At 40.1% G+C, this 24526-nt stretch overlaps 1 protein-coding gene across 1 annotated transcript in view; it reads right to left on the bottom strand.

Annotated features, from left to right (window-relative positions):
- Nucleotides 1–24526, bottom strand: part of CTTNBP2 (cortactin binding protein 2) — a 160209-nt gene that overhangs the window by 37337 nt on the left and 98346 nt on the right. The window contains exons 9-12 of the mRNA XM_024757787.1: nucleotides 16079–16196; nucleotides 12459–12734; nucleotides 9697–9792; nucleotides 8411–8490 (exon numbers count right to left, since the gene is read on the bottom strand). Of these exons, the coding sequence (XP_024613555.1) occupies nucleotides 8411–8490; nucleotides 9697–9792; nucleotides 12459–12734; nucleotides 16079–16196 (570 nt within the window). The remainder of the gene's footprint in view (nucleotides 1–8410; nucleotides 8491–9696; nucleotides 9793–12458; nucleotides 12735–16078; nucleotides 16197–24526) is intronic.

Below are 24526 nucleotides of genomic sequence, written 5' to 3'. Positions count from 1 at the left end.
AGCAGATCTCTGCAAGCCACAAGGAAGGGGCAGGAAATATTTAAAGTGATGAAAGGGAAAAACCTACAACCAAGATTACTCTACCCAGCAAGGATCTCATTCAGATTCGATGGAGAAATTAAAACTTTTAAAGACATCAAAAGCTAAGAGAATTCAGCACCACCAAACCAGCTTTACTACAAATGCTAAAGGAACTTCTTTAGGTGGGAAACACAAGAGAAGGAAAAGACCTACAGTAACAAACCCAAAACAATTTAAAAAATGGTAATAGGAACATATATATCGATCATTACATTAAATGTAAATGGATTAAATGCTCCAACCAAAAGACATACACTGGTTGAATGGATACAAAAACAAGACCTGTATATATGCTGTCTACAAGAGACCCACTTCAGACCTAGGGACACATACAGACTGAAAGTGAGGGGATAGAAAAAGATATTCCAGCAAATGGAAATCAGAAGAAACCTAGAGAAGCAATTCTCATATCAGACAAAATAGACTTTAACACAAAGACTATTACAAGAGACAAAGAAGGATACTACATAATGATCAAGGGATCAAACCAAGGAGAATATATAATATTGTAAATATTTACACACCCAACATAGGAGCACCTCAGTACATACAGCAAATGCTGACAGCCATAAAAGGGAGAAGTCGACAGTAACACAGTCATAGTAGGGCACTTTAACACCCCACTTTCACCAATGGACAGATCATCCAAGATGAAAATAAATAAGGAAACACAAGCTTTAAATGATACATTAAACAAGACGGATTTAATTGATATTTATAGGACATTCCATCCAAAAACAACAAAATACACTTTCCTCTCAAGTGCTCATGGAACACTGTCCAGGACAGATCATACCTTGGGTCACAAATAAAACCTCAGTAAATTCAAGAAACTGAAATGGTATCAAGTATCTTTTCTGACCACAACACTATGAGACTAGATATTAATTACAGGAAAAAATCTGTATTTTTTTACAGATTTGTTTGTTTACAAATACAAACACATGGAGACTAAACAATACACTACTGAATAACCAAGAGATCACTGAATAAATCAGAGGAAATCAAAAAATACCTAGACACAACTGACAATGAAAACACGACAACCCAAAACCTACTGGATGCAGCAAAAGCAGTTCTAGGAGGGAAGTTTATAGCAATACAATCCTACCTTAAGAAACAAGAAACCCCTCAAATAAACAATCTAAACTTACACCTAAAGCAATTAGAGAAAGAAGAACAAAAACACCCCAAAGTTAGCAGAAGGAAGGAAATCACCAAGATCAGATCAGAAATAAATGAAAAAGAAATGAAGGAAATGATAACACAGATCAATAAAACTAAAAGCAGGTTCTTTGAGAAGATAAACAACATTGATAAACCACTAGCCAGACTCATCAAGAAATAAATGCAGAAGACTCAAATCAACAGAATTAGAAATGAAAAAGGAGAAGTAACAACTGATACTGCAGAAATACAAAGAATCATGAGGGATTACTACAAGCAACTATATGCCAATAAAATGGACAACCTGGAAGAAATGGACAAATTCTTAGAAAAGCACAACCTCCTGAGACTGAACCAGGAAGAATGAGAAAACATGAAGAGACCAATCACAAGCACTGAAATTGAAACTGTGATAAAAAATCTTCCAACAAACAGAAGCCCAGGACCAGATGGCTTCACGGGCGAATTCTATCAAACATTTAGAGAAGAGCTAACACCTATCCTTCTCAAACTTGTCCAAAATACAGCAAAGGGAGGAATACTCCCAAACTCATTCTATGAGGCCATAATAATCCTGATACCAAAACCAGACAAAGATGCCACACAAAAAAGAAAACTACAGGCCGATATCACTAAAGGACACAGATGCAAAAATCCTCAACACAATACTAGCAAACAGAATCCAACATCACACCAAAGGATCATACACCATGATCAAGTGGGGTTTATCCCAGAGATGCAAGGATTCTCAATATATGCATATCAAACAATGTGATACACCATATTAACAAATTGAAGCAGAAAAATCATATGATCATCTCAATAGATGCAGAGAAAGCTTTTGACATAATTCAACACCCATTTATGATAAAAACCCTCCAGAAAGTAGGCATAGAGGGAACTTACCTCAACAAATAAAGGCCATATATGACAAACCCACAGCCAACATTGTTCTCAATGCTGAAAAACTGAAACCATTTCCTCCAAGATCAGGAAAAGGACGAGGCTGTCCACTCTCACCACTATTATTCAACATAGTTTTGGAAGTTTTAGCCACAGCAATCAGAGAAGAAAAAGAAATAACAGGAATCCAAATTGCAAAAGAAGACGTAAAACTGTCACTGTTTGCAGATGACATGACACTATATATAGAGAATCCTAAAGATGCCACCAGAAAACTACTAGAGCTAATCAATGAATTTGGTAAAATTGCAGGATACAAAATTAATGCACAGAAATCTCTTGCATTCCTATGCACTAGTGATGAAAAATCTGAAAGAGAAATTAAGAGAACACTCCCATTTACCACTGCAACAAAAAGAATAAAGTACCTAGGAATAAACCTACCTAGGGAGACAAAAGACCTGTATGCAGAAAACTATAGGACACTGATGAAAGAAATTAAAGATGATACAAAGAGATAGAGAGATATGGCATGTTCTTGGAATGGAAGAATCAACATTGTGAAACTGACTATACTACCCAAAGCAATCCACAGATTCAATGCAATCCCTATCAAACTTCCAATGGCATTTTTCCTAGAACTAGAACAAAAAATTTCAAAATATGTATGGAAACATAAAAGACCCCGAATTGCTAAAGCGACCTTGAGAAAGAAAAACGGAGCTGGAGGAATCAGGCTCCCAGACTTCAGACTATACTACAAAGCTACAGTAATCAAGACACTATGGTACTGGCACAAAAACAGAAACATAGATCAATGGAATAGAAGAGAAAGCCCAGAGGTCAACCCATGCACATATGGTCACCTTATCTTTGCTAAAGGCGGCAAGAATATACCATGGAGAACAACAGGCTTTTCAATAAGTGGTGCTGGGAAAACTGGACATCTACAAGTAAAAGAATGAAATTAGAACACTCCCTAACACCACACACAAAAATAAACTCAAAATGGAATAAAAACCTAAATGTAAGGCCAGAGACTATAAATCTCTTAGAGGAAAACATAGGCAGAACACTCTATGACATAAATCACAGGAAGATCCTTTTTGACCCGCCTCCTAGAGAACTGGAAATAAAAACAAGAACAAACAAATGGGACCTAATGAAACTTAAAAGCTTTTGCACAGCAAAGAAAAACATAAACAAGACGAAAAGACAGCCCTCAGACTGGGAGAAAATATTTGCAAATGAAGCAACTGACAAAGGATTAATCTCCAAAAGTTACAAGCAGCTCATGCAGCTCAATATCAGAAAAGCAAACAACCCAATCCAAAAATGGGCAGAAGACCTAAACAGACATTTCTCCAAAGAAGATATACAGATTGTCAACAAACACATGAAACAATGTTCCACATCACTAATCATCAGCGAAATGCAAATCAAAGCTACAATGAGGTATCACCTCACACCAGTCAGAATGGCCATCATCACAAAATGTACAAACAATAAATGCTGGAGAGGGTGTGGAGAAAAAGGAACCCTCTTGCACTGTTGGTAGGAATGTGAATTGATATAGCCACTATGGAGAATAGCACGGAGGTTCCTTAAAAAATTAAAAATAGAACTACCACATGATCCAGCAATCCCACTACTGGGCATATACCCTGAGAAAACCATAATTCAAAAAGAGTCATGTACCACAATTTTCACTGCAGCTCTATTTACAATAGCCAGGACATGGAAGCAACCTAAATGTCCACTGAGATATGAAAAGATAAAGATGTGGCACATATATACAACGGAATATTACTCAGCCATAAAAAGAAACGAAATTGCATTATTTATAGTGAGATGGATGGACCTAGAGTCTGTCATACAGAATGAAGTAAAGCAGAAATTAACACACCATTGTAAAGCAATTATACTCCAACTAAGATGTTAAAAAAAAAACGAGGCTTCCCTGGTGGCGCAGTGGTTGGGAGTCCGCCTGCCGATGCGGGGGACGCAGGTTCTTGCCCTGGTCCGGGGGGATCTGGGCCTGCGCGTCAGGAGCCTGTGCTCCGCGGCTGTATGGGGGCGGGCCATGGTGGTGGGAGGCCCGCATACCGCAAAAAAAAAAAAAAACGAAATGGAGTTATTCGTAGTGAGGTGGATGGACCTAGAGACTGTCATACAGAATGAAGTAAATCAGAAAGAGAAAAACAAATGCGATATGCTAACACATAGATATGGAATCTAAAAAAAAGAAAGAAAGAAAATGTTTCTGAAGAACTTAGGGGCAGGACAGGAATAAAGACACAGACATAAGAGTGGACTTGAGGACACGGGGAAGGGGAAGGGTTAGCTGGGACGAAGTGAGAGAGTGGCATGGACATATATACTCTACCAAATGTAAAAATAGATAGCTAGTGGGAAGCAGCCACATAGCACAGGGAGATGAGCTCGGTGCTCTGTGACAACCTAATGGGTGCGATAGGGAGGGTGAGAGGAAGATGCAAGAGGGACGAGATATGGGGATATATGTATAGCTGATTCAGTTTGTTATAAAGCAGAAAGTAACACACCATTGTAAAGCAAATATATTCCAATAAAGATGTAAAAAAAAAAAAAAGAATAAAAAAAAATAGAGCTCAGATCAGGGTTATCTCATGTATTTTTCTAAATATAATAATTATTCACATTCATTGAATTATTAAATTACAGGGTTATTAATAAGCTAATAAAAGTTGCAAACTGGCTAAGAGAAAAGTTTGAGTTAATAAAAAGTTCAACTATTATAATGTTATTAGTGATTCAAACTCAATTAAGTTAAATGTCTCCTATTATCTCAAGGATGGAGACTTAAAATTCACTTGTATTATGTAATTATTCAATGAAAGTATTTAAAATTAACATCATTTAAACAAGACCAAAAAGCCTGATTTAAAGGTTTCACTGCGTTTGGTTTCCTGCATAAGGGCTTTAATACATGCATTTTGTTTAGCACATTTACACACCTAGTAAAAACTGCTTACTACAACTATGCCTTAACCAATAGGTTAATAACTAGCATAAACTCTGATAACACGCATGAGAACAGAAGACAGCCTAGGTTCAATTCCTTAGACTTTACTACTTTCTTGCTGAGGGCAAATTACTTTGAGTCTTGGTTTATTCACCTGTAAAATGGGAGTAACTGGTATAAGTAGCTACCTCATAGCATGTTTAAATGAGACAATCTATAAACTTAGAAGAGAGCTTGGCATATACAGGCATATCTCAGAGACACTGCAGGTCTGGTTCCAGACCACTGCAATAGTGAGTATCGCTATAAAGTGAGTCACATGACTATTCTGGTTTCCAGTGCATTTAAAGGTTATGTTTATGTTTATACTATACTGTAGTCTATTAAGTGTGCTATAGCATTGTTTAAAAAACAATGTACATACCTTAATTAAAAAATAGTTTATTGCTAAAAAATGCTAACCATCATCTGAGCCTTCAGTGAGTGGTAGTAGTAACATCAATGGTCACTGACCACAGATCGATGACAACAAATATAATAATAATGAAAACGTTTGAAATATTGGGAGAATTACCAAAATATGACACAGAGACACGAAGTGAGCAAATGCTGGTGGAAAAAATGGCACCAACAGATTTGCTCTACACAGAATTGCCAACAAACTTTCAATTTGTTAAAAAAATAAAAATGCAGTGCGTATGAAGTGTGATAAAGTGAGGTATGCCTGCAATAAATACTCAATAAAAGTCAGGTATTACTAGGTTTGCATATCTATCATACAGATTTTCAACAATTCAAAGACACATCAGTAGGACTATAGTTACTCTGGCACCGGGTGGATATGTTGCTCTAGCTCAAGTCCTACCCAGTGGCTTCCTATCATAACTGGAATAAAATTCGAAGTTCCCACCTTGGTCCTGCATGATCTGGCTTCTGGTCACCTCTCAGACCTCATTGCCAGTCTAGACACTTTTGTACCAGCTGTTCCCTCTGCTTCAAACACCGTCCCCAAGGCTACAACCTTCACTTCATCTAGCTTTCTGTTTACGTATCATTATAGGAAGGTTTTTCCTAACAACTCCATTCAAAAGCTTTCTGCCATCCCTTCCATTAGCTCTTTACCTCCTTATCTGCTTTATTTCTCTTTATGCTTATAATTAGTACTGGGTATCACATTACAGATGTATTTATTCATTTGTTTTTAATCTGTCTCCCCCCACTAGAACGTAAGCTCCATGAGGTCAGGGAATGCATCTTATACATAGCTATATCCTCTAAGTTTCTAAAACACTGCTTGCATTTAGGAGGCTCTCCACAAACAGGTGTCAAACAACTGAATTAAATAACTAAACTGAATACAAAAATGTATCTCACGTGGTTGATCTCCATAAGGGGTTTATAATCTTGTATGGAAGAAGAAACAGTCACAAGGATTCTGTGTTATTATTGCCTGAATCACTTTAAAGTGATTGCTGATGAGTGACAAATTTTCATTATCTGCATCCAAGGGTTAATTGTTGGATTTAAAAAAGCCCTTTGTGTATGCTCATTAAATTGACAATAGAACTCACAGCTGAGTTAATTTAGCTTCTGGTTTGCTGGTCATCTGGAGCTAAACTGTTTTCTGCCTTACGAGGCACACACACACAAATGTACTTGGAACGTGCCGTATATAGCGTGACTAGCAGACATTTCATTTGACAGACCTACTCAGTCAAGGCTAAGGTGCAGTTGTAATCAGCTGCATCACCTTTCTAGTCATTTTATCATCTAGACAGGTAAGTGAAAAGCCCTGATTCCACCAGCTGATTCTACTGAAAGCCTAGGCTCACATTCCTGAAAACCAGTTGGTCACACAACTTCAACCTTCACTGAAGCAAAGGAATAAGACAGCTCTCCTTCCCATTTCTATGTAACACTCAGGCTTACTGTGTTGCTTCAAGAAGAAGGAAGCAAATTGCAAAAGCAAAAAAAGAGTGAATGTACCAGATTTAGAAGACACCATCTTTCCTAAACTGCAAAGCCTCTGAATGTTTACATGCTACTGTGGCTGTTTTTACAAAGGTCAGTCCCAATGGTGAGCCGCCTCCCGAGATAAACCGAATAATTTTGAAAACTTCTTTATATCAGGAACAAAGACATCAATTCACAGTTAATAGAAACAACGTTTGTAAAAGGTCAAACCCATTCATTTTTAAAAAAGCTTTCCAAATTAAGACAAAATGATTGTTTACTTAATGTTTTATACCTTCAATATTAGTTTTAGATGTGTCTCACACACAGAGACACACGTGTGTGTCAGGGACTTGCACAATCCTGGCTTTATCTCTCACTGGCTCTGTGGCCTTGAGCACGTTATCTTACCTCTCTGCTTCAAGTTCCTCGTCTATAAAATGGATGGTGTTTTCCACCTCACATTGCCTGCTATGTAATAAGTACTGGACAAATGCAAAGCATTGAATTTATCCATTTTGTATCTAGAATTTACTACTCTCTCCTGATAATCATATTCTCCTCCTTCCTTTTAATAACAGAACTACGTCTTTCAGCTTGGTGCATGGCTGCCCAGCAAGACCACACTCCCACTAGGCGTGGACAAGTGTCTAAATTCTGGTCAATGGGATGTGGGCAGTAAAGGTGTGTATGGCTCCTCTGAAAGGAAGGAACTTGCCCTCCTGGCTCTCCTCCCTCAGGCTGGAACCTGAGAGCAGGAGTGGCGACTGTCTGACCAAAACCACACACATGACGCCCAGGGGTAGCAGCCCTGGAGAGGGAAGGTGCTAAGACCCGCAGGGCTCACCCTGAGCCTTCCTCCTCCCTGGGTCCTTCATCTGCTGGGACTTGCTGTGTTTGAGAAAAATAAACTTCTATACTGTTTATGCTATAATTGTTTCTGCTGAAGTGGCCAAATTAATACACTAATGCTAGCATATTTACTCAATTTTAAATTATAAAAGTTCACAGCCAGGCATCTTGAAATCTATAGTCATTCTCTTCCATACTGATGATCAATTACTTGATGTCAAGTCCTTGTTAGGGGAAGACATCCTCCTTCTGCCCAAATTAAAACACTTGGCAGGTCACAGGTACTGTCTGGGTCCTGGCAACGGACACCTGGATGACTGTGACAGAAATCGAGAAGGAAGGTACCAGCAGTTGTCCAGGGAGGGGGCTGTTCAGGAAAGTCATGAGGTCAGAGCACAGAGTGCGTGTCAGGGCTGGCAGTGTAAGACCCTACTTGGCAGGTCCACCTACCAGCCTGAGGTAGTTCTGTAGCATCTGCAGAGGGATCATAGAGGCATAGGTCACGCTACTGAGGCAGCCTTCCTGCGGCCCTGTGAGAAAGAAGCAAATGGAAGGAAAAATGGGCTCTTCTTGTGAACTGTATAAATGATCAAAACATAAAAGAGCCTATCATAAAAGATACAACATGTTTATTGACTTATGTAGGCAGAGCTGACATTTAGCCAAGAGGCACCAGTGTGCCTTTACCATCGTGAAAATACTGTAACACTTTGTATTGACTGACAGCCCCTGCCGCTGGCCTCCCAAGAGCTCCCCAGCTGCCCCTACCTTCCCCCGGGAACCCACCCATCTCCTGTCAATCACTACCAGGGCATTCAGATCCAGGCTCCAAAACTATAGCTTGTATTTGCTCTGATTGCTGGATTCAATATTTTACTGTTTATAAGCAAATGTCATCAGAGATAATCCCAATCCTCAGAAAGTTCTAGCCTTGCCAGCACTAATGTATGGGTGCATTCCCAAACTCTGTCCCCTGCCCCCGACCCCCTTCCGTGTTCAGCCACTCTCTCAATATGGTGTTTCAGCCTGAAGGAATTTTCTGGAATGGTCTCACACTTTTTTTAAACTTAAGTATCATTCAAGCAATAAAATAGAATTTTATTAGTTCAAACTGAATTTTGAAAAGCTCCATTCCCAAGTCTGGGAAATGCATGATGAAATCAGTAGCCTTTTAGAGTTAAGGGCTGAGAAATTGAGAATTTCTATACTACGTACTAGCTTTATGTACTCAGACGAGAAAATCAATCTCTCTGAGCCTCAATTTCCTTGTACATAAAATGAGGATAAACATAAATACGTATCTTAGTTGGGCTGTTGTAAGGATTACATGAATTTATACTTGTATTGTGTTGTAAACAACAGAGCCTAGCACAGAGTAGATGCTCACTGAAATTAGCCTGTACCCTAATAATCACATGGACTTGACAGCAATAAAAGACACTGCTCTTAACATGGTATCTGTCACTCTCTTATAAGCACATCAGTTTGTTCCTAAAGAGAAATACAATCAGAATCTCAGCAATCAATGATCAGGACAGGCGTTACCACAGGTATCAGAAACATGGCTTTTGATTTTCCTCTTCTTAAACATTTCAAAAAACATCTAATTAATTAGTGGGAGTCACACATGTGTGGCCTGAGGACACAGGACAAAACCATGCAGATTCAGAGCCTGTGCTGTGAAACACTCACGATGCAAAGTCTCCCAACATCACCTCAGTCTGGAATATCCTTACCTGACAAAAGCGCAGTGACCTGCTCTGCTTTATTCGTTCTCAGAAAGTCCCACGGGGACTGGGTGAAGCTCTGACCTGCTGACCACGGCACATTTCCTAGTGCAAAAAAGATAAAATGAAATATCAAGAGAAGCTTAAAAGTAATTCTTCTTATAAGAGTCAATGAACGATGTCCTGTGTGAGACCCCAAAGGACTCCAGAGCTTAGACTGTCAGAGACACAGACAGACTATGGAAAGGGTCACACAAAGGGTTAACTCCCTCATATAATTTTTGTGGATGGTCAAGAGGAGGCCTTCAAGCTACAGCCTTCTCCAAAGCTGTTCTTACAAGGGATTGAAAGAAACCTGGTGAAAATACAACCAAACATGTCCAGGGTGGAGTTTTCAAGGACAAAGCAGATCATAACCTTTCATGGTTCTTCCAGTGCCTGTTTCACAAAGCCCGAGCACTTTGGATGAGATAACAGGTCCTTTATGATCTGGTCCTTGCCCCACTTTCCAACAAATTTTTGGATTCTAGTGAAAACAGTTAACATCAGGGGCTCAGAATAAAGCAAACCTTTTCACAGTCTGGGCCCCCTGCTCACTCTTGCTCAGAAAAGGGTCCCAGTTCGTAAGTGTCCACTCTGGGGAGGCATTAGTCCTCAGTACTTGTTTCCATCTCTTCCTTCCACAGATCAATTCTCAAATACCTCTTCTCAGCATACCTCCAACACACGTGCATACCCTACCTGTAACTCACTGCTTCTCTGTTGCCCTTGGTCCCTTTAATCCAGTTGAGGTTATCAATAAAGTTACTTATATACATACATAATAACAGTGGTGTGCAGGCATGCCTCCTTTTATTGTGCTTTGCTTTACTGCCCACTGCAGAGCTTGTGTTATTTACAAACTAAAAGCTCTTGACCCTGCATGGAACAAGTCTATCAGCGCCATTTTTCCAACAGCACTTTCTCACTTTGTGCCTGTGTAACATTTTGGTAATTCTCACAATATTTCAAACGTTTTCGTTATTATTATATTTCTTATGGTGATCTGTGATCTCTGATGTTACTATTGCAAAAAGATTATGACTTGCCGAAGGTTCAGATGATAGTCAGCATTTTTTAGCAAAAAAAGTTTTTAAATTCAGGTATGTACATAGTTTTTTAGACAATGCTATTGTACACTTAATAGACTGCAATACATTATAAATAACATTTATATGCACTGAGAAACCAATACATGTGACTCGCTTTACTGGGGTATTGTTTATTGCGGTGGCCTGGAACTGAACCCACAATATCCCTGAGGTATGCCTGTAACTACCAGTTATCAAGTGGCCACAGCCAGGTACTAAACGAAAGCCTTTACCCACAAAACTCAATGATTTTTAGATCTGAAATGCTTCTTGGGTGCCCCGCACCTCTGGGACAAGAATGAACACCAGAACGGTCAGGCCTTAGCACCCACTGCTCACAGAAGTACCTGGATCTGATGCTGGTGAATACCCATTTGCCTTCCCCAGTTTCCAGATCAGCTGGATGAGGGCTGAGGGTGGAGGGCCATTTCGTTCAAAACATAGCCGTGAGGACTTCGTTTATTTGACCCCTGGGCAAAACCACACCTTAAATAATACTGCATTTTCTGGGCAAATGTGTTCCTGAGAATCATTTATGACTTATTTTTTTAATGCACTTCTAAATTAATTATATAATAAAGATTTATTACAATCTTTATTAGATTATAATAAAATATAATCTAATAATTCTTCTGTAATAATTATTTTATGATTATAACAATGATCCATAAAACTAAGTTGTGAATAATTTGCTTTAAAAGCTATTGGTAATATATGTTTCGAAAGTGATTTAGCATATATGTGTGAACAAAATAAAATACTTTCTAATATAATATGCTGATACATTAATCGCACGGTGAAAATTGCCCTTCCCTCAACCTTGACTATTCTTTTGCAACCTGGTGCTATTGAAAATACACAGGCTTTCCTATCAGACAGGCTGGAATCTGAGTCCTGACTGTGTGACCTCAGGCAAGTTAACTTGTAACCAGTTATCTGTAAGTGAGCCTGCTCTAAGGACTCACTAAGGTCTGTATATAAATAAAGCTCCCAGCACAGTCCTGCCATCACAGGAGGTTCCCCATAGATGTCAGTTCTCTTAGTTCGACAGGAAAGAAACTAACCAGGGACAACTAACATTTACAGTACACTTACTATGTTTACCAGAAAGCAAATCTTATCTTTTGAAGTTCTTTGGAGTCCTATCAAACAGAAATGACCAGGTATCACCCTGACTCATCCCAAGCGGGAGCCCTGACTATCTTCATTAAAGTGCTTCTTCTAACTCTAGACTTTATTAGGACTCCCGTCCAAAGGTACGGTGTTCATACACTACTGCGTCTCTGGCACAGCCCGAGTACAAACTTGGAGCTGTGTTCAGAGCTTGCGTATTAGCAAGCAGCTGCAATGTGGTTAGTTTCTTGCCTTTATCTAAATAGCAAGTGCAATCACAAAGCCTCATCAAGGGCTTTCATGTTCTTTACTCTCTGGATATTATTTGAGGCATAAAAGCATTTTTATACCAACAGGCAACATTATGTAATGGTTGCATTATGAATACTCAAGTTTTTCAGCACCAGCAGCTGCCACAAGTGAGCTTTGAATGTATTTCATCAGTGAGCTGCGTATCAGGTTAGGGAACCCGTGAATGTAAATAAACCCAGAAATTTAACTTTCCCTTCATTGCTGGACTGCTGATACCTAACGTGATGGATCGCACGCTGCTTGCACCGAGGCCAATGCTAGAGTCAGTGGTGCTATTAAACGTCACGTCTTCCAGACTCCACCATCCATCAGAAGAGATTGCTTGGAAATGATTTGTCAGAGCTTGACTCACTGCTTTTGAAAAATCATCCCATGATGTCTGTTTGCGAATATTTAAAGCACATATTGTGTTTTCACATTCAAAACCGTCGGCACCGTAGTTGCCTGGTTGAATCTCACCCACTGAAATCCTTAAGGGTATTTTAAGAGCATCTGTTGGAAGAATGAAAGAATTAGGGGGAAAAAATCCTGACAGGATAAAAACCAGCAAAAATCTTACATGAAACAAACAGATATAAACATTTTAAAAACAAAGCAAAGGGCAGCTATCCTTTTTTAAATATCATCAATTGAATATTCGTCTACTGGAGTAAATTTTGGTCTCCCAATCTCTTCACAGTTTCTTTGGAACCATGTTGCTTGAACTGTTTTATCTTTCCTTGTCTCTTTGGCCAGTTCTACTTCCTTGATTCTTTCCCTTCAGCAAGGTTCTCAAATTCTTTCAAAAAGCATCTGAGAAAACAAGAGCCCTCTCTTGACCTCTCTATATCACCTTTTCTCCTCACTTTCATTGATAACATCATGAAGAAGGCAGGTTACAGCTGCAGTAGGTCAGTGTGCTTAGGACAGTGGTTTCAGACTCATACAGACCTCGGGCTGGGCCTCAGGGTCAGCTTTCTACTTAGCCATGTGTACTTGGTAAATGGCCTTGATCTCTCTATGCCCCAATTTCTTCCATAAAATGGAAGGAACGTACAATTGAGATGCTATGAAGAATAAATGAACTCATGTTTGGAAGGGATTTAACACACTATTTGTTTAACACATTATCTGTTAACACACTATCTCACAAGAACTAGTAAGTACTTGATAACTGGTGAACAGTGCAGTAGAAGCTTTTAAAATGATCCTTCCAATCTCTCTGTGACACCAGCGGACCGGGGCCCCCTCCCAGGTGGATAGTTCCCCATGTACTTGTTTTCATGAACTGAATTATATGCTTACCAAGAGCCACTTGTGTTTAATCCCAAATCTTCTATGTCTGTTGAACTCATTACTATAATTAGTAAATTAAATATTCCAGATACTGATGAAATGAGTTACTATTCCTATGAAAATGAGAACACTTTTGAGACTGAACAGGAGTTGCTATAAACAAGTTTTTAGTGAGATATGGATGAGACAACTACATAAAATTAGAAAAAATTTAATTATCTCTAGACAGATACTGCCTTTAGTTTGCTTCATAAATATGTTTACATCCTCAAACAACAGAAACCACAGACAAAGCATTAAAGATGTGGTTTGTTCAAATAAAAATATGTGGCACTTCAATCAGCAGAACCATATCAATATAGACAGCTTCACCTAAAAGCTGATGAAAGAACTACTTGGTGTGTTTTAAATTAAAATGAAATGTTTAAAAATATTTTTATGATCCTCTTCTTGAACTGACTTTTTTCCATTAACTGACCACCTACTAGATTTTATTTTTGGTCTTCATGTTACTTAGCAGCTTGTGACACAGCTAATCTCTCTGCTCTCTGATACACTCCTCCTGGATTTCCTCACACCTCATTGGTCACCCTCTAATGTTGTTCCTTTGCTGGTCCCTCCCCTTCTTCTAGATTTCTTAATGAGAGTCTTGCAAGGCTTGTTTCTCTTAGTTTTTCTATCTGTGTTCACTGCCTTCGAGACCTCATACAGTCCCATGACTTTAAGTACCATCTCTAGACTGCTGACTCTCAGATTTATAAATCCAGCTCATACTCATTCCAGAATTCTTGCTGACTTGACATCTCCTACATAGACGCCCTAACAGGCATCTCAAATTCATAACTCAGAACATAACTCCTAATCTTCGTTAGCAAAATCTGCTTCACCCACAGCCTTCCCCTAGACAGCTGATGGCAATGCCATCCTGCCAGTTGTTCAGACTGAAAACCTTGCAATTGTCCATGAATCCCCTCTCTCGTACCTCACACCCAACCCATCAGAAAGTTCTGTTGGCTCATCTTTGGCTGTATCCGGAACCGAAACGTCCTCATTTACTACAATCCTGAACTGAGCTGTCATTACTGGCTCTCACCTGGAACACTACATTAATGTCCTAACATTAGGCCTGTGACTTCCTAGTTGTTTTTTTTTTTGACAAAGCAGCCAGAGATACCATTAAAACGTACACCGTTCTTAATTAGGAACATTGCCAGGGTTGGCCTTTTACAATTAGTATGAGATCTCTTTGATTTTATCTTTTAATAGTTATTTAAAAAAACGTTTTATTGGCGTATAGTTGACTTACAATGTTGTGTTATTTAGAAGCTCACTTATGTTTACTAAGTTGATAAAAGCAAAATTTTAAATGAGATAGCTAAAATAAATAAAAGAAAATGATAGCTAACAAATGTCTTTTTTTTTTTAAACAGGGTAGGGATACTTACAATGTTCCTGAATTTAAAAATGACAAAAATTCTTAAAAAAAAAAAAATGTACACCAGGTCCCATCGCTCGTAAGCTCAAACACTGAAATGGTTACCTTAAGTCCCAACAATGGCCTACAAATTCCAGTTAGATCAGGCTCAATCCCCATCCCCTCCTGCAACTTCTCTGACCTGTTTTCCTACTTTTCTCCCCTCACTCGTGATAACACAGTCACTCTGCCCTGCTTGCGGTTCCTCACACACAACAGATATGCTCCTACCTGTTAGGGCCTCCGCCCGCTTGATGCTCTGCCTGGAAAGTTCTTACCTGAGAGATCTACAGAGCTGCCCCTTCCTCGCCTCCAAGTGTTTGCTCAGATGTCTTTATCAGTGAGGCTACCGTGTCTATCGTTTTAAAAACTGAAACCCACCCTCTCACTCCCCATCCCTCTTAGTCTTTTCCATAGCACGTGTTACCATCTCACATACCATACGATGAATTACTGCTATGTTTATTGTTCACTTTCTGACTCAATGTTAGAATGTAAGCTCAAATCCAACTACTGATACAGCTGGCTGCCTGATATAAGAGGTCACAATATTTCATCTGATCTAGCACTCCATATTCATAAACCCACAAGTGAACTTTTCATAAATGGTCAGAAGTATATACTCTTAAAGACAGAAGGGACCCAAAAGATCATCAATTATCTTCCTAGACAGGTAGGCAACCAGACATTGAGAGATAACTGACCTGCCTGCCTACATTCATATGATCAGCTAATATAGCACACTAGACGGCCATGATTTCTCATAGCTTCCTAGTCTCATGCCTAGAAAGACAATCTAAGTCAGAAGAAAAGAGCAATAATTATTTAAAAGCTGTCCAACGTCAGTCAAATACAAGGAAGACCTAGCATTATTTCAATAACAACTAATTCTGTAAAAAGCCATTCTATGTGGAAAAATATAATTACCCCATTTATAACCAATTAAGTGTTTTTGTAGCAGCTAGGGTTCAAAGAAGGTTAAGAAGAGAGTGAGAAAACTGTAGTTGCATTACTCTCTTTCCCACAGTCCCAGAGGCCCCAGCAGTGTGGATGCAGGATGAGCAATGCAGCTGCAAAGGGCACTCACTCAGATTCTCCAGCAGGTGCTTGCAGTCATCAGTGGCGACATCGTGTGCAGTCCGATTACACTTATCTCTTTTTTCTGGCTCCAGCCCTCCATGCCTACACAAGACTTGTAGGCAGTTCTGTAAAGACACGAACTCCATTACCTCACGTCCAAGTGAATAAACTCAAGCGAAAACTCCAAGGGAAAATTCAGTTGCCTGTAGCAAGCGTATCAGGAATTCTCAGCCAGAAAGCTTCTTTCTTTCCCAGCAACCCAAATACACAGATTAATCTAAACACTGTCTCCAAATGAAAAGCAAACAGTGCTTCATTTACATGTGATTCACAGGATCAAAACACTGCTCCACAGAACAGCCTCTTAGGTTTCAAGAGAAAAAAAAATTAGCTTACTAATCACTCAGTTTGCAGAGTGAAATTAAGGAGAAAAGACTTCAGCAGACAGTATCCTTTTACTGTAATTTGGAAATATAAAGCAAAAAGACTTCTGCTACAACCAGATGAACCTTGCTATCTTCTAGATCAGGCACTGCTTTCCTGGTCATGCAAGTGCTGGGCTCCAACTGTAACAAGTCTGTCCCAGAGTCCTTGTAAGCACATATATATTTGAGATCTTACACTGTCTTACTTTATTTATTTGAGAAATAGGTGTGAACACCATGTTGACTGAAGTTTTAGAAAAACATTCTCAATAGATATTGAAGTTAGGTGCCCTCTCTTTTTTAGTTTTTTCTTGTGTTGCTCCAGGAAATCTCCATTTAAAAAATATCACTAACCTACGAACTGAAAGGTCGTAGTTTTCCAAAAATTTTCAATTCAAAGTGGTAGACAATTTATATGCAAACATTTTCAAATAAGGAACTGCATGGCAGGATATTACATCAGGATATTTATCAAGGAACTCTGCTATTTCAGCTTCTACCACTTCATGATTTGTCTGTTGATTTCCCACCACAGTAAGCACAAAACTGAATAAACCAGAAACCATGAAAAGGAACTAACAACCAAAACAAGCACTGTCCTTCTCTTCGCTCCCCTACACACACACACACACACACACACACACACACACACACAGGCTCTGGACTGACTTCCACTTCTGACAACACAGTAAACTATGCAGTCTGAACAGTTTTCTCTAATTGTGCTGTAAAACTTTTTTTGTTTTGTAAAACATATGTCTTTCTTACTGACATACAATATCCATATAGAAAAGTACACAAGTAAGTGTGCAGCTTGAAGAATTATCACAAAGTGAACATACTTGTGTAAGGAGCACTCTGGAAGCCTCCTTAATGTTCCATTTCAATCACTAGCCCCTCCCCTTCTCCCCCCAAAGGTAGCTACTACTATGATTTCTAAGATCACAGATTGGCTTAGCCTATTTATGAATTTTATATAAATGGAACCATATTACAGATACACTTTTATATTTGGCTTCTTTTCATTCAACATAATGTCTGTAAAATTCATCCATGTGTTAGGAACAGTTATAATTCAATTCATTCTTTTTAAAAATTACTGGGTGGTATTCTATCATATGGATATACCACAATTTACTCATCTATTTTCTTGTTGGTGGACATTTGGGTTCTACTATAGACATTCTGGTACGTGTCCTTTGGCGGACACATGTACATATTTCTGTTGGGTAAATGTACAAACTTGGTCTTCTGGGTCATGGGGTATGCACATGTTCTGTATAAGTATAGACTGCAAAGAGCTTTCAAAAGTGGCTATACCAATTTCTGCTCCCACCAGGAGTATACTTGAGTTCCAGTTGCTTCATATTGGCCTCAAAATATATTTTAAATCATGAGTTCACAAGGAAATACAGGAAATCCCTAAGGGTCAGAAAGAAAAACAAAGAGTAAGCTGAGACCACCAGTTAAGTGAAATTTGAACAGGAAGCCAGTGCTGGTTTGAGGACAAAGCCAATATAGGGAATCTTTTTGGATGCTGGGGGGATGGGAAACTAGGCCTTCGTACCTGCACAATGGAGCCGCGGAGCCAGAGGACCTTTGAATCAAGAAAATCTGTCTTCTGCAAAGGGACTGACTTGGTCGTTGGTTTCTCACTGCTCAAGAAGGAGGGATCTTCTCTAACAATTGTAATCAAAGTCTAGCTTTCATTGGTCTGGGGTTCAGGTTTAAAATAATCACTAAGCCAAGAAATGAACTGAAAACTAAGTCAAATACATAAATTTTTTGTCCAATTGTTATTACTAATTTGTACAAAATCAATAAATGTTTAAAATATTTAATAAAATTAACTCTAATGAAAGATTTAAGTAGAATGCAATCTGAGCGTTAAACTTTATGAATTCCCAGATGATAAGAGATAAAAATAATACATTTATTACACAAGTTAGTACTTGCAGCAAAAGCAGGTAAGAGCCAAAACAGACCGGGGGGTGGGGGAGGTCTAATAAGCCTGCCAATATAAATGGTTTTATCTACGAATTTCGGTAAATCATTTAACCTTTTCCTGCTCAGTTTCCATATCTGTGTCTCAAATATGTGTATTTCATAGGGCTGTTACATGACTTAAATGAAAAGATGGGTAAAAAGCTTTTACATTCTTGGCACGTAAAACGTTCTCAATATTTATTAGCTGCTATTTTTGTTATAATCAACATAATCATCACCAGTTAGAACACAGCCCAAATATTCAGGTAAGTGGTGAGGAATTACAGCACATCAGCAAACGTCATAATTCTAGGTGATGGTACTTCAAATTACAAACAGAAATGATAAAAGATGCAACCAAAATCTGCAAGATTCTTTTAAGTCTGACCTATAAAGTGGGTTGTGTATAATTTTTATTACACTCAGGTAGGTCAGTAGGCAATAACATAAGCAGTAGCTTTCTCTATAAGGAAGCAAGAAATGTTGGAAAGATAGCAGGATAACGCGTATCCAAACAGGGTCACAGCTGTGAGTTCCACAGCACTATGCTGGGCTCCGTGGGGAACACAAAGAAGATGAAAACTTTACCCAACTGACACTGAACAGCAGCAGCTACAGGAACTACTGGAGCACATACTAAGCTCCAGGCACCGTTCCAACACAGCACAAGTATTTAGTGCTCACACATCCTCACAACTTTATGAAAGAGATACTAAGCACCTCTGTGCCAGGCGCTGTGTTAGAGCCCAGGGTTGTGACGACGAAGATGGGTAACAGTTTCTGCTTCTCCGGCAGAGACGCAATGTATAGTCAAGAGCCACGGGGAAAATGTGCCCAGAAGAGGGGGCTACTGAAGTGAGGAGAAAGTTTTACTAAGGGGAAGAGGAGGAGGTGGGAAAGGCAGAGAAAAGAATCTAAGCTCTCTCCTTGCAGGGTGGGCTTCGAGTGAAGAGAACACTTGCTGTGATGCTAGTTGCTTCTTCTGGAACTGGATTCTCAGGGGACCTAAACTGGGCAGGCTGTTCCAAGTGATGCAGAGCAAGAGGTCTAGATGAATGAGTCTAAATCAAAGTGCTGTTAACTATGATACAGATACATGTGCTAGAGCAGAGACTTTATTTTTTAATTTATTATTATTTTTGGTCACGCCGCACAGCTGAGGGATCTAAGTTCCCCGACCAGGGATCGAACCCGGGCCCTCAGCAGTGAAAGCGTGGAGCCCTAACCACTGGACCACCAGGGAATTCCCTAGAGCAGAGACTTCAGAAAGCGGTGGCTTAGGCTTCAACTTCTGCTTCCACTCACATCCCAATCACCAGAACTTAGGTAGGTGTCCATGGTCACCTGCTACGGAGGCTGGAGAATGTAGTCTTTATTTTGGGTGGTCAAGAGCCCAGCTGAACTCTGAGAGGTCCGTTATTGTAGAAGAGGGTAGAAAAGATGTTGGGGGACAATGAGCCACCTCTGCCAGGGGCCTTTAAGAGCTGAGAAGCAAGGTACCAGTGCCAGGGAGAATAAGCTGAAACCCCAAGTCCAAGGAGCTAGAGATAAGATCCTAGTCAGGACAGGGAGCTGAGGGTCTGACACTGGGCAAAGGAAGTGGGAGGGAAAGCAGTCTGCAAATGCACAGGTAGGGTCTGGCACACGTGCTGGGAACAACTTGGGGTGTGGGTGTGCTCACTGTTTTGCAGGGCAGGGGAGATGGAGGCTATCACAATGGGAAATAACAGTATGAGGAAGCAGGCGGACTTAGGGGTGAGATGAAGACAGCTAGCGTCAGCCGTGAAGGGCTGAGTGCTAGGGAGCCTGAATGTCTTTCTGGAGGCATGAGGATATGTTCGGGTAGGAAATGCCATGATCAGCTCAGTTCTGAAAACCAACTGGTACATTTGGAAGACATACAGAAAGGAGACCAGTTAAGACAGAACTCTCATAAAATAGCCCATTCACTCACTGATTCAACAAACATTTAGTACTTGTGGGCCAGAGACTGCTGAGCACAATATATACAACGATGAAAAGTGATTTTTTGGAGGAGATGGAAAGGGAGGGAGGCATACAAATAATCACAGTAAAGAACAAGCTCCCTAAGTGAAGCGTGAAGAGGTGCTCTGGGGACCAATGAACTCCTGGAAGCCAAGACTTAAGCTGAGATGTTTTCCAGGCAGGGAGGGATCAGGACAGAAGAGGCCATTTGAGGTAATGAGAAGAGCAGATGCAAAGGCAGGGAGAGAAGAGACAGCATGTCTACACAACAGCCAGCAGTGCAGGGTCAGAGCAGAGAGTGCATGAGGAAAGGAGACAAGTGTGCTTGCGGAGAGAGGCTGAGGCCAGATCTGGACGGGACTTGTCTGTCATGTAAAGATCTGGCACTTATCCTTGAAGCGACTGAAAGGTCACTTATCCTTGTAAAGACGAAAGGTAAATTACATGACCAACTTCCTGTTAGGAAGGCCCCTCTCAAGACACTGTAAAGGAGCTGGAGAGACTGGAGATGAAGAGATCACACCAGGGCCTACACAAGTCCAGACAGTCCATGATGAGGGCTCCCCAAGGGACATTTAAAAAAATAGCCTTCCCTTTGTTTACATGTTCATTTATAAGGGAATAAAATCTAGAGTTTTATCAATCATTTTAACTCATTATCTTAGAAAGATGGAGCAATAAACACAAATGTCAGGGGATGTTAGTGGATTGAGAGGAGGAACAAGAGATGCAGCCTAAACACGGGAGCCCAGGCATGCATCCTCATGGAGCTGTTTGGTGGAAGTAAACATGAATATGGTCATCAATAGGGTTACCATATAATTGGCTAAACTGGGACACTTTTAAGAGTAAAAAGGGGCACTGTTAATGGTTACATTGGGATGATGGGCATAAACAAGGACTGTACTGGGCCAACTGGGTTATCAAGGAGATGCCCTGTAAAACCGTGGGCGTCCTGGATAAGACCTTCCTGAATGGACTCAGGACATGGTTAGGTGGGCTAGAGAGAAGATTTTGGAATCTCTATAGATTATATTCTGGAGACCAAAAAGATCATTCAAGGGGGAAAGTAGAGAGCGAAAGGAGGAAAAGGGTCAAAACCAGACCCATGAAAGGTGTTAGTGGAAAACACCAGAAAGTGTATGTCTTGGGTGACGGGTGGAGCAAAACTCTGGTTGGCCAAGTTTATGTGAGAATCCTTTAGGATTCTGTGAGTCATTGCTGTTCAAATTAAGCAAGGATGCAATACTCTGCACTGAACACTCTGGAATGAGAGTTTTAAAAAATAGCCTTCCCTTTATCTACACACAGTCTGACCTTTTCGAAAATAATTTTATAAAAATTAAGGGGAAAAAATTATCATGCAGAATCAAAAGCACAGATTTCTATTTATCATCTAGTCCCAAAGACTTGGTCCAACATCACAGGTTATCCTGTCTTTGTCTTCTCCTAGCCAGGTACCCAACTCTGTGACAAGGAAGACATTTAGGGACTCCTATCATTTTTTTTCTCTTTGCAGCCATGACCTAGGGAGAGGAAATCTAAATCCTGGGGCTCCATGTGGGTCTCTGTGCTTAAGACACATACCACATTCAGACTTTCCAGTCAGGTGGATGCTGGAGGATGGGAGGGAATGCCTGACACTCGCCTGGCTAAGAGGTAAAAATGCATCCATCAGTCCACAGTTCCTACACACTGTGAGGATGGCGTAAAGATGGCAACAAGAAGGCTACTGCCTGACCAGAGGACTGTGGGACTGCCTAGAGATGACCTCTAGGATGGAGGAAATAAATGTCTGGAAGACAGGTAAAAAGCCAGGTGTGAGATCTGGGTTTGGGAAGAGTTACTGTAGAAGCCACAGTTAAAGTTGAAAGACTGGATAAACTCTTAAAAATAGGACTAGGCAGGGGCTTCCCTGGTGGTGCAGTGGTTGAGAGTCCGCCTGCCGATGCAGGGGACACGGGTTCGTGCCCCGGTCCGGGAGGATCCCACATGCCGCAGAGCGGCTGGGCCCGTGAGCCATGGCCGCTGAGCCTGCGCGTCCGGAGCCTGTGTTCTGCAACGGGAGAGGCCACAACAGTGAGAGGCCCGCGTACCACAAAAAAAAAAAAAAAAAAAAAAAAATAGGACTAGGCAGCTAGGAAGGAGCATGGGAGTTGCTGAGGGTTAAAAAACGAAAGAGAAAAACCAGAAAAACAAAGAGAAAGCCTGGTCATCAAATTCAGAAGGGAAGCGAGGAAGAAGCAGTGTTCTAGAAGCTGAGGAGGAGTCTGCATTAGAGTCAACATGTTAAACAACCCAGAAAGGCTGAGTAAGAGCATGAGTGACAGGAAGCCACTGGCTTGGGCAAGACGTAAGCTAGAATTATCATCTACTCAAAACACATAATCCGCCAAATAAAGAATCTGTTTGAATGAGAGCTTCAACAACTAGCTGCTCAAATCCAGACACTCTCCCTAATCTATTTCTGCAGCAGGAACTTGACATATCAGAGTTCTCATGACAGAACACAGAGTTTCACTAAGAAACTCTTCTATCCACTCACCGTAAGTGATGAAAACAAGTTTATCCTCAGTGATGAGTTCAACTTCGGAGCAGTCACAGACCAGCTTTAGAGAGAGCTACTCTTGTTACCAAACACTAAATGGTCATTTGCATAAATTGCTTAAACATTGGGAAAAAGACCAAGAACTAAGTGGAAAAAGGACTGATTTGGGAATCTGGTCTCCTATGAATTGACCTTGGGGAATCAGTTACACTATTTCCCAAAACTTAATTTTTTCATCTGCAAGGCAAGGCAGCTGGACTAGATGAGCTATGTGTCTTCAAGCTCTGAAATCCCACTTTGTTTTACATTGAAAAACACATGGAAACTGAAGTCATCTTCTTGGATAATAACGGCACTACTACCTTATGCGGATTGGACACATATATGCTATTGCAAAGAGAAAAAAAACATACACCTTTTAAGCTCTGCTTGTGGTCAGTGTAGAATCTCTTCACCCACACAATGATTAACTCAGAACTGTCATTTATTTTTTCAGAAAACTGGTCTTAGCAACTTAGTTGTGAATGGATTACCTCTATGGAGTCAGCCAGGATATAAACACTGTATTAGGCAAAGGATGAAAAATATTTTCCAATACCCATGACTGACTAGGAAGGCAGGCTGCACAAGTAATGAAACCAGGCATTCTGGGCTTCATTTCCAACTTCTATCTATTAATCCCTCCAGGGTTTAAATATCCTAACCATAAAATGAAGAGGTTAGCCTAGAAGATGATATATCTACTCCAGGGCAAAAAAAAAAAAAATTTATTATTTTAATTTATTATTTTTCTTTGCAGTGTGTGGATGTTGTCAGTCACGTTCACTTTCTAAAATCTCTCTCTTCTTGTTCAAAATTTATCTTAAGCTTCTTAACATAAGAAGAGAATACAGAGAGAGTCATATTACATGTGAGAAAGAAATCCTATTTCCCTTTACTCAATGATGACAGAGCATCCACGCTGCCAGGGGCCTGGGAAGCCATGAAGACGCCATCCTCGGCTATAAAAACACCAGGACTTATGAGGAGTTCATAATGAAGGAGTTGAGTGGCAACACAAGCCCCCCACCCTGCAGGGTAACTCACCCTGGAGAGTGGGCTCCTCTCTCTGCCTAGCATCAGAGGGTCAGTGGCTGAACATTCTAGATCAGTGATGCTCAGGTTTTGTTTTTTGTTTTGCCTTTTTTTTTCTTGCCTTCAGGTTGAGTGCGTGAACAACCTACCGCTGTCAGTAACCTCTTGCATTATCCTCAGATTTTCTTGAAGGGGGAAGTCAGTTGAGAACTACCCCTTCCATGTACCTTTCCTCCATCAAATGAGATTCACTGTCTTAGATTAACTATGCATTTTCAAATTTAAGCTTTCATATTTTCCATCTTTGTCTTCCAAACACTTTTATGTCAAATGTCATTGCCTTCCATTCAAACCAATATATATATATATATCAAGTTCACAGAATTTCTGTAGGTTTTTTCTTTTAAGGATAAAATAGGAGTAAACTACTACTAGC

The sequence above is a fragment of the Neophocaena asiaeorientalis genome, unplaced genomic scaffold (assembly GCF_003031525.2).
Source record: "Neophocaena asiaeorientalis asiaeorientalis breed wild unplaced genomic scaffold, Neophocaena_asiaeorientalis_V1.1 scaffold116, whole genome shotgun sequence".
In the NCBI taxonomy this organism is placed as follows: Eukaryota; Metazoa; Chordata; class Mammalia; order Artiodactyla; family Phocoenidae; genus Neophocaena; species Neophocaena asiaeorientalis.
The sequence above is the reverse complement of the archived record's forward strand: the minus strand, read 5'-3'. Positions and strand labels throughout refer to the sequence as shown.